Source organism: Opisthorchis viverrini, assembly GCF_000715545.1.
Source record: "Opisthorchis viverrini unplaced genomic scaffold opera_v5_251, whole genome shotgun sequence".
Classification (NCBI taxonomy): Eukaryota; Metazoa; Platyhelminthes; class Trematoda; order Opisthorchiida; family Opisthorchiidae; genus Opisthorchis; species Opisthorchis viverrini.
In genome coordinates, this window is record NW_008751908.1 from 231417 (window position 1) to 243466 (window position 12050).

Consider the following 12050-nt stretch of genomic DNA (forward strand, 5'->3'; position numbering starts at 1 on the left):
ACAGATGCCGCTGAACGACAAGAACAAACTCTACCTTTAAAATTTGGGCGGAAGCCTCGATCCTGTGTATCAGTCCGTGAATCCGTGAATCCTCCGTCGTGTGTAACAACTGCTGCGCCGGTCCCGGCATCGCTGCCGGCCCTCCCATGTTGTATCAAGATGCGAATTAACTGAAGACCGCTTGTGTTTCCAGGGAGCACGCAAATTTCCATCAAAACAGGCGAGGTAGTCCGTAATCTGGCTGCTGAAAATACCCATTCTCATTGACGCATATGCTGACGACGCTCGGTATTCGCACAATGAAAGTGAATTTTCGAAAGTTATGGCGTGTCCATGATGGATCAAAGCAATCGGGCAAGCGAGTTGAGAGTACCACTCCAGACGTTTAAGCCCCATTTAGGCATCCCGTCGACTTAGCGATGATGGGAAATAATCCCACAGGACATTTCAGAGGCGTGGTTGCTTTAGTGAACAACGGAATTTGGTGAGCTGCAAAAATATGAGCGCAGATCAGAACGGTTTTTGGTCCGAGCACATACGTTACAAAATGCAACATTTTGGCGTCGAAAGCTTTACTCCACTTGTAAGTGTTTCGCAGCAGCATTGTGCGGATAGTGGGCACCTTCACTGACCAATCAGAATTGAAATTTATCCGCAGACGTTAACACACGGCAGCTGCTACTTCGAGTGAGATATATGTAGTTGTTTATGTATGGCCTTGCTTACTGAGCTGTGGCTGGCGAGTTTTCATTCTGCTTTCCATCCACAGAAATTGTGATGAACACCCACCCCCGGATAATCACAGTCTGCTTGCACTTCAATGGCGGCGAACAACCCGTCATAATCTGGCTCATGGTTGTGTGCACGTGGATATACTGAGAAGTGAGAGAGACGATGACGTTCTCACGTATCGGCTATACTTGGCTGTAAAAATCCCATTAATCGGTAGTTAGGGACGAAATGGCTCGTTAGATCGTGGATTTACTGACTGGAAGATCCATGGTTCGAACTCGACCTTTGCCTCTCCACTTCACGGTCTAGGCTTGGGCAACCTGGCAATATCCCGACCCTCGTGCTGCCTTCTGGTGGCATGGCAGTTAGACACCAAAAGGATGCCATAGCTGAACCAGTACATAGCACGGACACAAGTGGGTAATGTGCCCCCGCAACAATGTGATGCGTAATCGAGCACCTAATGGTGGAACAGGTTTCAACTCCTGCCTTCCGTCGCCTCCAAAGCGTTTCACACGTCTGATGAGAATATCAGTCGGCAAAGCGATGGCCGGCAAAGTGGTTTCGGGGACTAAGAAGTTATGCGCATTAGGTAGCTATGTGATGTTTCCTAGATTGTATCACGAGTTGTGGTTGGAGAGAGACTTAGTTAGATTTCACGATTAAGAATGGCAGGATTGAGCACTTGAAAATCAGGCCTCAATAGTTATAAGAAATAGGATAACAGAAGGCTTGACGCCATATAAAGTGAATACGTTATACCAGCTTACTTTCCTCGGTTACATACCTTGAATGCTCCAGGACCGTATACCTCACGGCTCTTTTTGCTCAGCCATGGACACGGTGTAATCGGACTACAAAGAGTCAGCCGTGACGTTGCAACACAGTCGGTCACACCAGGGATTCTTTAACTCTGATTCGAGATTGGTTGATGAATTGCATCAATAACTGCAGACGCTGACAAACATAGTCCAGCTGAGTACCAAATGACGTTCCTGTGTCTGTTACCCTCAAAACATCTCAACCTTCCCACTGACCCGCAGCAACGGAAAATTCCCAAGCCTGCATGCCGATCTGGATTCGCACCTCAGTGTCCTGAGCTCCTCTTTTGTGCGCAGTTCTCTTAGTTCATTGTTATCATCGAGCGAAATGGTGGTATCTAGGACTTGTAGATGGCTTATCGCTGTTGATGCTTTATCTTCATCAGTCAAACGGGAAGGGCTGACAGCCATCATCTTTGATGTTAAATCAAGCACGACAGTTCTTGGTAGTCCAGACTTGAAGTCTATTCGGGGTCCGAATCTTTACAATATCAAAACTCCCAAACCAGTTGTAGCTGTCCCAACTTTTTAGCAATGAATGTAAGAGGGTCGTCTCTCGAGCATATCCATGTTAAGGAGGGGGTATTTATGACCCCGAAATCCCTAATCCTATCAGTTTAATCCGTGTTACTACCATGATAATAAAGGGAGTTATCAAATAACAATGAAAAGAATGGCACTTGGACTGTATACTACAGCTAGATACTATGCTGCAGGTTAATACTACAAATCTTCTGGCGACGAAAAATGGATGACTGTTAGCCACGAGGAGCCTTTTAGATACGGCACTCACCACTCTCAGTGGGGCCTTTGATGATATACATTAACGGGCATCACTCTAACCGAAAACATGTTAAAATGGGTATGACATGCTGAATTCATGAATTGTCAGCAAAGCTTCACATTTGGGTACAATGTGTGCCGTTGCCACTATTTCGTGTAATAGGTCACTAATTGTGCCCCCCCCCCTGCATAATTTCCATCGGTGATTGATATGGCTCCCTTGTTTAGTACACATGGGTGAGCGTAAAATTTAGGTCACAAAGGACAAAATCTAAGCAGCTTTCGGTGCATGGGACGGATGTTCTCGATGTCCTCCAATGATCTGTCTAAGCTCGCATGATTAATGTACCTGGGTAAAAGGCAGGCATGAAAAGTGCTTTCTCATCCGTAGTCTGTGAGCTGAAAAACAGATAGGGTGCACAACCTTCTGATTCATGTCCCCTTGATGACCACTTACTCCCGAAGCTTCTTGTGAGAAAGATGGACTTTCGTTTTTATACCTCTCGGTATATTTTTACCTATTGTAGTCTCACGCCCGTCCAGTCACGTGGTGCAGGTTGTCCGCTACTTACTAATAAAGCGATAGAGAAAGGAATTTGGCTTCAGAGTTCAGAACAGAGTGGCGTAGACCATGTCAGATTGGTTGGCTCATGCGTAAAGACCACCTACGGTACCTTTAACCTGGATCGCTTTCATCGCCCAGAATACCCTACCCTTAAGCACCGGATTTCAAGGAGACTCAATTGAAAGCGTAACCTAGTAATGCTTCTGTCTTATGCGCACTCTGTAGACCTGAGGTCCGAAGCCACCAAATCCAAACAGAGCGACTTTCCCGGTTTGTGCCACAGTGGCAATAAGGGTCTGTCTGTGAAGTGACCTCTCGGATCGAGCATAGCAACTCGTTCCGAATAAGAATTCAAGGAGCCGGTGAATTAACGATTGTTATATCGTGTCAATGCTCGGTGTGTTCATAGCTACCGAAAAGGACTAAGCCTTTGATGTAGATCGTGAGGTGCTCCTCAAAATCACATGTCATGAGAAGAGGCTCACATGGTCATTTACAGCTTAGTGAAGTTAGTGGGCGGTCCTCCACCCATTCATACTATTTTCTTCACTTCCAGAATGAGGCTTGATTTCAATAACCGCTGTTTCTACAGCTTCGTCGGCCCGCGTTGACAATTCTATTTCTCCAACGTGAAGTCTGTTTTCTTCCGCTATGTGCTGTAAAAGGCTGAACTGTGTAAATTTTCAAAACCTTCTTTCGTTCAGGTACATTTTGGGCACCTGTTTAGCGCCATGTGTTTGAAGAAACAGCCGGCAGCATTCGGGTCCCAGATGTGAGTGATGAAAGAGGTAGAAGTGTATTGTAAACTATCTCAGGATCTCGTCATCCCTTCAGTACTGGTTTCTCCCGTTACTACCCTCTTGCGGTGGTTTGGATGCCCAGATACCGTTCTAGTCACATCTCGGCAACCCATGACATGGTAATACGAAACGAAAATAGCCGCTGCCAAGTAGAGTGATACGGAGTCTTGGCGCTTCCCAGCTGTTGCACACGTACTTTCTCGTACACACAACTGGAAAGCCTACAGGGCATGGTGCTTACTCGTTCCCAAGGGCGAGAGTGCTGCTAGCCAAATTTTCTTGGTCGTTGTATGCTCTGCCCGCGATAAGTGAGTTTCGAAAAGGGAGCTTCTTACGGGGTAAGATGTCCGAGTGTGTTCATTGAAATACCTTTGAAAGCTGTGGCACCCTCGTGATAGTTGTCCTTGAAATACTCCGTCACAGTTCTCATCATCGTTATCATCATTATTACCACCGTCATTGACAGCAACGCCAGTAATGCCATACCAGTTTATTTCCACAAAGTCTTATAATCGAAAGTAGGAGGAAGTGGTGGAGGGAGGGGAACCTATGGCTAGCCTACCACAAACATCTAATGGGTCTATACCTCCAGCACTCAATCAATCAATCTGAATAAGTTGCTTACAAATTTAATCATTGGTTGGGCTAATATGAAAATGTATGAGGAGGGGTAAATTGAGATGATAATGAGGTTAGGCAAGTTGAAGTAAAGTGCAAGTTTCATGAAACTGTCTTCCCAGAACCTGTCTAGCTATCTGGGGTTTTTGAGTCTATACGATGAGTGAGTGTTTTACTTCTGAGTCGAATAATGGGACATCTAGAATACAAGCCTAGTAGCTTGAACTCGATCATGCAAAAACTCCTGGCTTTGAACAAAGATAAAATTCCACGATCCATACTATACCCATCATCAGATTTGTGGCCGTGTTTTACGTATGTTGACGTATCGCCTGTGGACACGACCGACGTTTTCTGTGCAAAATTATGTGTGTACAGAATTTGACATGACAGAAGGGAACGCAGGTTGTTACGAAAAGTTTGAGTGTCGTTGTACCATTCACCTCCTTGCGTTTGGCTGGAGACTGAACGATATGGCGGTTAACAGTCATGCGTTCATTCTATCAGTTCTCATCCCTATTATCTGAGTGCCGAGGGTGTATGTACCTTGGATGTTTGTCGTAGGCTAACCCCAGGCCCGCTCTGTTTCATTTCTCTCCACTATGAAGCTTTATTCAAGTAGATTGACATAGTTGTATGGCAGTGAAGCACCAATGCCCTCTGGTGTGCACGGCCCCTACGGACACAGCATAAATCACCATCATCATCATCGGCAGCATGACATCATTGTTCAACAGCAATGCTTCGCTGCCTTACAACCATGATCTATTTGAAAGTATTGTGAAGAAAAGAATAAAGGTGGAAGGGGAACGGACTACAATCATTCAGAGGCGCATATACCCCCAAACACTCATCCGGCCAATCTGGATAGAAACTGACAATAAGGTCACCACTGACATTGGTTGGCAGCCATATCGTGCAGCGCCTCCAACCAAGCGCAGTGAGGGTCAAGCGGTCTCCATCCTGGGAGGCGAGTAGCACCGACAGCATCCAAACGTTTCATGATTTCATTCATACCTCTCTGCCAAGTCAAAGGTTGGTCGCCCCTCTGCTCCCACCACTGTGACTTGGGCAGTTTCATACTTCTCTGCCAAGTCAAAGGTTGGTCACCCCTCTGCTCCCACCACTCTGACTTGGGCAGTGAAAACAGCGCTCTCTTCGACAAGCGATGGTTGACATACGCAACATATGTCCCAACCAACGCATCTTCTGGTGCTGAATACATTCTTCAATGGAGGTATTCGTTGCACAACCGAAAACTCGCTTTCTAATTGCCTCTTTGCGGATACGCCGGCACCAACTCACACAAGCTATGGTTCTGAGGCAACAATTGTTGAACACATAAAGACGCCTCAGTTCCGCTGCTCGAATAGGCCAGGTCTCATAGCCATACAACAAAACAGCCTGTACTGTAGCCTGATACACAAGTCCCTTCAGATTCAGGGATAAACCATTTTGACGCCATAGGTGTCTCAAATTAGCAGACGCGCCCCGAGCCTTGCAGATTCGTGCACTGACTTCATCCTTCACACCACAACCAGAACTAATACAGCTTCCAAGGTACGTAAACGCTCCAGTGATTTCCCCTGGGTTGTAAGTGATGTTTTAGTGGCTGAATGTCCAGGAGCATGACCTTACACTTTGTAGGTGCAAAGTTCACATCAAAGGACTTTGGTCAGTTCATCCAAAAACACCTGCGCCTTCTCCTCCTCTTAGGAGATGAGGACGAGGTCATCTGCATATTCCAGATCGACAAGGTTTTCTTCAAAGGCTACTTGAACACCGGGGTTTTTGAAGACCTTCCAGCATTCGTCTCATGATTTCGTTGATCATGAAGTTAAACAGGCATATGGAGAGTGGGTATCCCTGACAAATGAGTTTGCGTACGGAAGCTTTTTGAGAGCTCACCGTATACTCTCACGCATCCGGAAGTCTTGGAATACAAAGAGCTTATTATGTTCACGAACTTCCGGGGCGTTCCTTGGTGGGCATCCGTGTCAAGCAGAACAGATCGGTCAACTGAGTCGAATGCGCCTTGGGAATCCAATAATACTAGAATTGTGAGTCGCTTATACGTATGGCGTTGTTCTAGCACCTCAGGAATTGTGAAGATCTAGTCAACACAACCACTGTTAGGCCTACATACTGCTTGCTTTTTTCGAGTCAGCGTTTCACGGGTCACCATAAGGCGACGAAGCATCAGTGACGCAGACAGTCTCGTTACGACGGGGGTCAAGCTAACCCCCTGTGGTTGCCACACTCGCTACGAGCCTTTTTTTAAAATGGACACTATCATCGACTCTCCTCAGTTATCTGGGACAGACTCCTTTCTCCAAAATGCAAGTAAACAGATCAGACAAGCGCTGACTGAGGACTTGACGTCCATCTTTCAACAGTGCGGATGGGAGGTCAACCGGACCATAAACGCGGTGGCGCTTGAGAGAACATGTGCATTCGTAAACCTCTAAGACCGTGGGTGGTTCCACGCTCACCGTCCAGGGTTCTACATCAGCTCCAGATGCGTTGCGGCTGGTGGCCACAACAATTGTTGTTCGAAGTATTCGGCCACTGATCGAGGCTTTCTTTATTCAAGATAGTCACTCCTTTCCGATCCTTGATGATGGTTTCCGGGAACCGGTCTCACGGATCAACTGAAATAATCTTCGGGCATTACCGACCTTCTGGGCCTCTTCCATTTCCTTCGCTTTGTTTGTCCACCGTACTTCATGGTCGGATCGCATGCTCACTTTCACTTGACGTCTGATAATTTGTCGCTCCAGGCTATGTTCGGGACTGACTTGGATATTTCTTCAAGATTTAAGCTGTGTCATCGTTTGGTCTGATATCCAGTGCTTGAGTGAGCCTGATGGTGCCGTGCCACAGGCGAAATTCCCAGCACTATGCAAAAATCTGGCAATCTTGTCGCAGTATGGGTTCGCATCTGATGGTGGAACCCTCGGAGGAGACTCTAAAAGACTATTCTGGTAAGTTCATCTATCATCCGGATCTCCCAGTCTTCCAGTTGCCAAGCGATTTTTCCGCACCTTACGCGGTTCTAGAAAACGTATTGAAAAGCGCCACAGCATAAGAATTTTGAAGTGGTCGCGGAGTTCCGTGCACATACACTACGACGAATATACTTGTCGAGCATCAATAGGATTGCTGAACCCAAATGGCCGTTTGCCATACACTTCTCCTTATGGATGAGAATGCAGTAAAATCTGCTATTGACAAGAATGTTGGAGCTCAGCTAGCATAGCTAGTCGTTTGTGTTTTCGCTGAGGTGGGCAATTCGATTGCGATCAATGGCTCTAGTTCACTCCTGGTTTTTCGATCTCATGGGTTTGGTAGGTACCTTGGGCCTTCTACTTACTCGCGTCGCATGGCAGATTTCCAAGGAAGTCTCCTTAACCAGGCAATCCTATTTTGAAAAGCTTAAATCCTTTCGCATTCACTAAAGTCCCTGGACGATTAATTTTCAGAAGTTGCCATAGTGTTTTTTGGTTTGTGTGATGTTTCATGTGTGTTCCATGTGTTCCATGTTAGGGGTACATGTATACATTTTTGTATGTTATACTCGTTTCGTTCGCTATAGGGCTTGAGTCCATTGCCCCTCCTAGCTATACCTTGACTTTCCTTTATTCATCAGCTTCACAAATAACGTTATCGTAATGTGTGCGGAAGCCCCAAAGTTTTCCTTCACATTCAGCAAGCAAAAGAAACCACTGTTACAGACTCCTGCTACTGCTGTACAGAAACGTGAAGCACAAATAAACAAGAAAGAGATACGCGAATATATTACCGCCATCGAGGATAATGTCATACAGTAGGTCTTTCACTCCCACTCCCTTACTGTGTTCACACAGCTCCACCAATCCAGCTCCCACACAGTTAGTCATCCCCTTGATTCATAGTAAACATGGGATTCGGAGACGAATGCAAGCTGCAACTCGTTCAGCCACTTCCACAACAGATGCGCTCACTCAACAGGCGTTGGAGGAACTAGCGGCCGGTAAGTTTCCATTCGATTATGGGGTCATGAGAGACTAGAGGCCAGAGGTGATTCAGGTCCAGACGCAAAAGCGAACCTGCATATTCAGCTGCCCAGTGCACTTGTAGATTCGGATGCGGTAGGTTGCTCCAGTTTAATATTTACCTTTCTCAGTCCGGAGAAGTAAACTACGAGGCGATTCCGGTGGAATCGTTCGGTCTAGCTGCCCTGGCTGGGATGGGCTTCAATCCGGAAGACTTAAAGTCGGCAACTGGGTAGCTACTCATTCTACCCTTGACTTACTACTTTCACAGGCAACCTATCGGTTCCATTCGCCCTAAAGGGCTCGGATTGGGTGCAGATCCGCGAGTCCTACAAACGCCGAAGCCGGAGGAAAACGATGAATCTAAGAAGAAGTTGGAATGGACTACAGGAGCTCATTGTCAGGCCGTATTGGGGAAATACAAAGGAAAATACGGGACGGTAATTTTTATCTAATTCCGTTTGACTCCCTCGTTTTATCTCACGGAGGATTGTCCCTAGACCCGGTGTCTCAGGCTTCTTAGTTTCTCTCATTATTTGAAGATGCCGATTCCTGATTTTATCTGATACGCTTATATGCGAACAAGGTTAATAATAACAAATAATAGGGCTAATGACTGGTTTATCTGTGACTTCCTCTCGGCAGATAAATGCCGTGCAACTCGAAGGATGTAAGGGAGATAATGCCAGGTTGCCAAAGTCTAGATGGTGGTAATCGGGTAATACGGTCCGGTCTTTCGTGTATTAACCGCTGAGTCATCTTGAGTTCCGGAAAGACAAAGAAAACTTCATTTTATTGCCACTTTAGGCCCATGCACATACATCACGAAGTTGTTTGATGAAAATATTGTCGGCTCTCTGAAAGAAGTACAAAGTTGTCGACGCTTCCTTAGTGTTTCGACCTCTTGGAGAATCACTGACGGCTTGTAAGCTGCTCAAATGTACCTGGTCGCCTAACCTGCCTTTGGAAATCTCAGTGCGTTTCTCCCATCTCCAGATGTTTGCGAAGTTTAGTTTTGGTGCCTCATTTTCATCTTTATAGATCCTCAACAGAGTCCGAACAGTCTCAATATTCTGCATTTGGTCTCGCTTTTAACAACAGATCCATCTGCTTCAATGAACTCTATCAGTCATACCTAATGGTAACAATCTCAGTTTCTTCCGCATGTTTCCTCTATCCTCATGGTCACTGACGCTAAGTTGTTCCAACACCACGAGTTTCCAAACCAAAGCTTAACAGTTCCGTCGTAAGCACCTCCCCAGAGTGACCCAAGTTGTATTTTTTAAATATAATCGAAATTACAACATTGGGAAGAGGGCTTGAATAGTCCCTTTTTTGCTATTTCTCTTGCATTACCTTATTCGACCATGAGAAAGGTAAAAACTGCCGGAGGCTGCTCCTAGAATCCAAGTTCGGAGCTTGGATGACATTCGCGTCCGATTACTGCAGTTTGCAAATTGTGTTCGGAGAAGGGAACAAGAAACTGAGGCGTCTCAAACCACATTTTGATTTCTAGTGAAAGCATTCCACCTGCCATTTCAAGCTCGCTATTCACGTGATTGTGCTGCTAGCATTCACACGTGTCATCCACTGGGCTCATAAACTACACTCATTAAAGTCCAAGAGGAGTTTGGTGAAAAATCAGTGGATTTGTTGTTTACCAAATCTCTCTGGGACGTTGACTACTCAATCGGTCCCAAACAGTTTCCAAATCATTGAATACACTTAATAAGGCCTTTCCTAGATGGGACATCATTTCTAAGACATCTTGGAGCTTAGCGGGTATGTGTAGTCCATGAGTTTCCATCCATTTTGGTTCACCTTGAATATTAAATTGTACGCAATTAGTGAAATGTACTCAATTGCACACCAATTTGGTTTTAACGGGAGAATAACTGAGCCCCATCTTAATCTCTCGTTCATGGTACTCTTCAACACCAGGTTAGTTTGCAAATGAGTGTACTCCGCCAATAGCGTACAAGTTTCTTTTCAAGTAGAACCAAAACTGATGAAAACTCCTGGGGATTGTCGTACTTGGTGAGTCCCAAAAATAACTTAGTCGGCAATAGGCTGTTGAAGCATTTCCAATGACCTTATGAATAGTCTGTTTTGTCAATAGAATATACTTCGATGTATCCAGTATTGTACCAGCTGAAACATGAGGAGCTCTTTTTGAAGCACATTCATTTGGGAATATCATTGTTTACCAAATCTCTCTGGGACGTTGACTACTCAATCGGTCCCAAACAGTTTCCAAATCATTGAATACACTTAATAAGGCCTTTCCTAGATGGGACATCATTTCTAAGACATCTTGGAGCTTAGCGGGTATGTGTAGTCCATGAGTTTCCATCCATTTTGGTTCACCTTGAATATTAAATTGTACGCAATTAGTGAAATGTACTCAATTGCACACCAATTTGGTTTTAACGGGAGAATAACTGAGCCCCATCTTAATCTCTCGTTCATGGTACTCTTCAACACCAGGTTAGTTTGCAAATGAGTGTACTCCGCCAATAGCGTACAAGTTTCTTTTCAAGTAGAACCAAAACTGATGAAAACTCCTGGGGATTGTCGTACTTGGTGAGTCCCAAAAATAACTTAGTCGGCAATAGGCTGTTGAAGCATTTCCAATGACCTTATGAATAGTCTGTTTTGTCAATAGAATATACTTCGATGTATCCAGTATTGTACCAGCTGAAACATGAGGAGCTCTTTTTGAAGCACATTCATTTGAGGAATATCATAAACGAGAGACTCTGTTGGATTTATTTGAATCTTCCCTTAATACCATGGTCTTGCTTCTTAACACTCGAACGACCGTCCGGTTGAAAATGGACACAATCACATTTCAAAGAAACCCAAACTTTGTGTTTTAGGTATCACATGATCACCCCATTCGTAAATTAGACCGTTTCAAGCCTTGTGATAATGAGACGAGTGATACAAATTTAGCGGCATCGTCTGCATGTAATGTCGCTAGGTTTCTGCTACTCCGAATTAGTTACGGAAAACAACCCTCTTCTCGGCAGACGGTAATTTGGCGTGCGTGGCACATGGCCCAGCCACCTTACGTTGCAACGCCGGATACATCTCCTAGGTGAAGTACCTTCTGCTTTATGAAATACATTTCCTGATCACCTGGCTGCAAGTTCGTCATTTCCAGCTATAGGTTTGAGATATCGATGGTGAAAGACCTGAGGGTCTCTCAGATCCTTCATCCAAAGTGGCCAGGTCTCTCAGTCGTACAACAATACATCCAGCATCGCAGTCTAATGCACGCGACTTTTGGACACAGCGATATGTCTTTTTGACGCCAGAAGTAGTTTGCTGACGCTTGAGAGATTATTCGCGTTCGTATTTTGGGGCTCAGTTTATAGGTACAAGACAACTAAGACAAAGAAAAAAGTTGTGGATCCCATGGCATGTAAGTGCTCCATAAATGGAGCCTTCATTGCAAATTATAGAGGAGCACATGTCTTGTTCCTTCACTCAAGCTAAAAAATGTTTTTTGCTCTCGATGGTTTGGGGAACTATCCTGTCCTCTTCTGTCACAGAGATGAATCAATTTTGACACCTAGCTGTCCTGTTCACTTTTTCACACTGCACTGCCGTCACGAAGAGACTGGACCTTACCGTGGTGTGACGGTTTGCGCACCTCAGCGATCCATTGAGCTATACTGGAGAGTGTCCCGCG

General features: G+C 45.3%; 1 protein-coding gene across 1 annotated transcript in view; it reads left to right on the top strand.

Annotated features, from left to right (window-relative positions):
* Nucleotides 1-8053: 8053 nt before the first annotated feature.
* Nucleotides 8054-12050, top strand: part of T265_14733 (hypothetical protein) — a gene marked incomplete at both ends in the record, with an annotated part of 21735 nt that continues 17738 nt past the window's right edge. Inside the window, 4 exons of the mRNA XM_009175004.1 lie at nucleotides 8054-8145; nucleotides 8186-8331; nucleotides 8420-8585; nucleotides 8625-8793. Coding sequence (XP_009173268.1) covers nucleotides 8054-8145; nucleotides 8186-8331; nucleotides 8420-8585; nucleotides 8625-8793 — 573 coding nt within the window. The remainder of the gene's footprint in view (nucleotides 8146-8185; nucleotides 8332-8419; nucleotides 8586-8624; nucleotides 8794-12050) is intronic.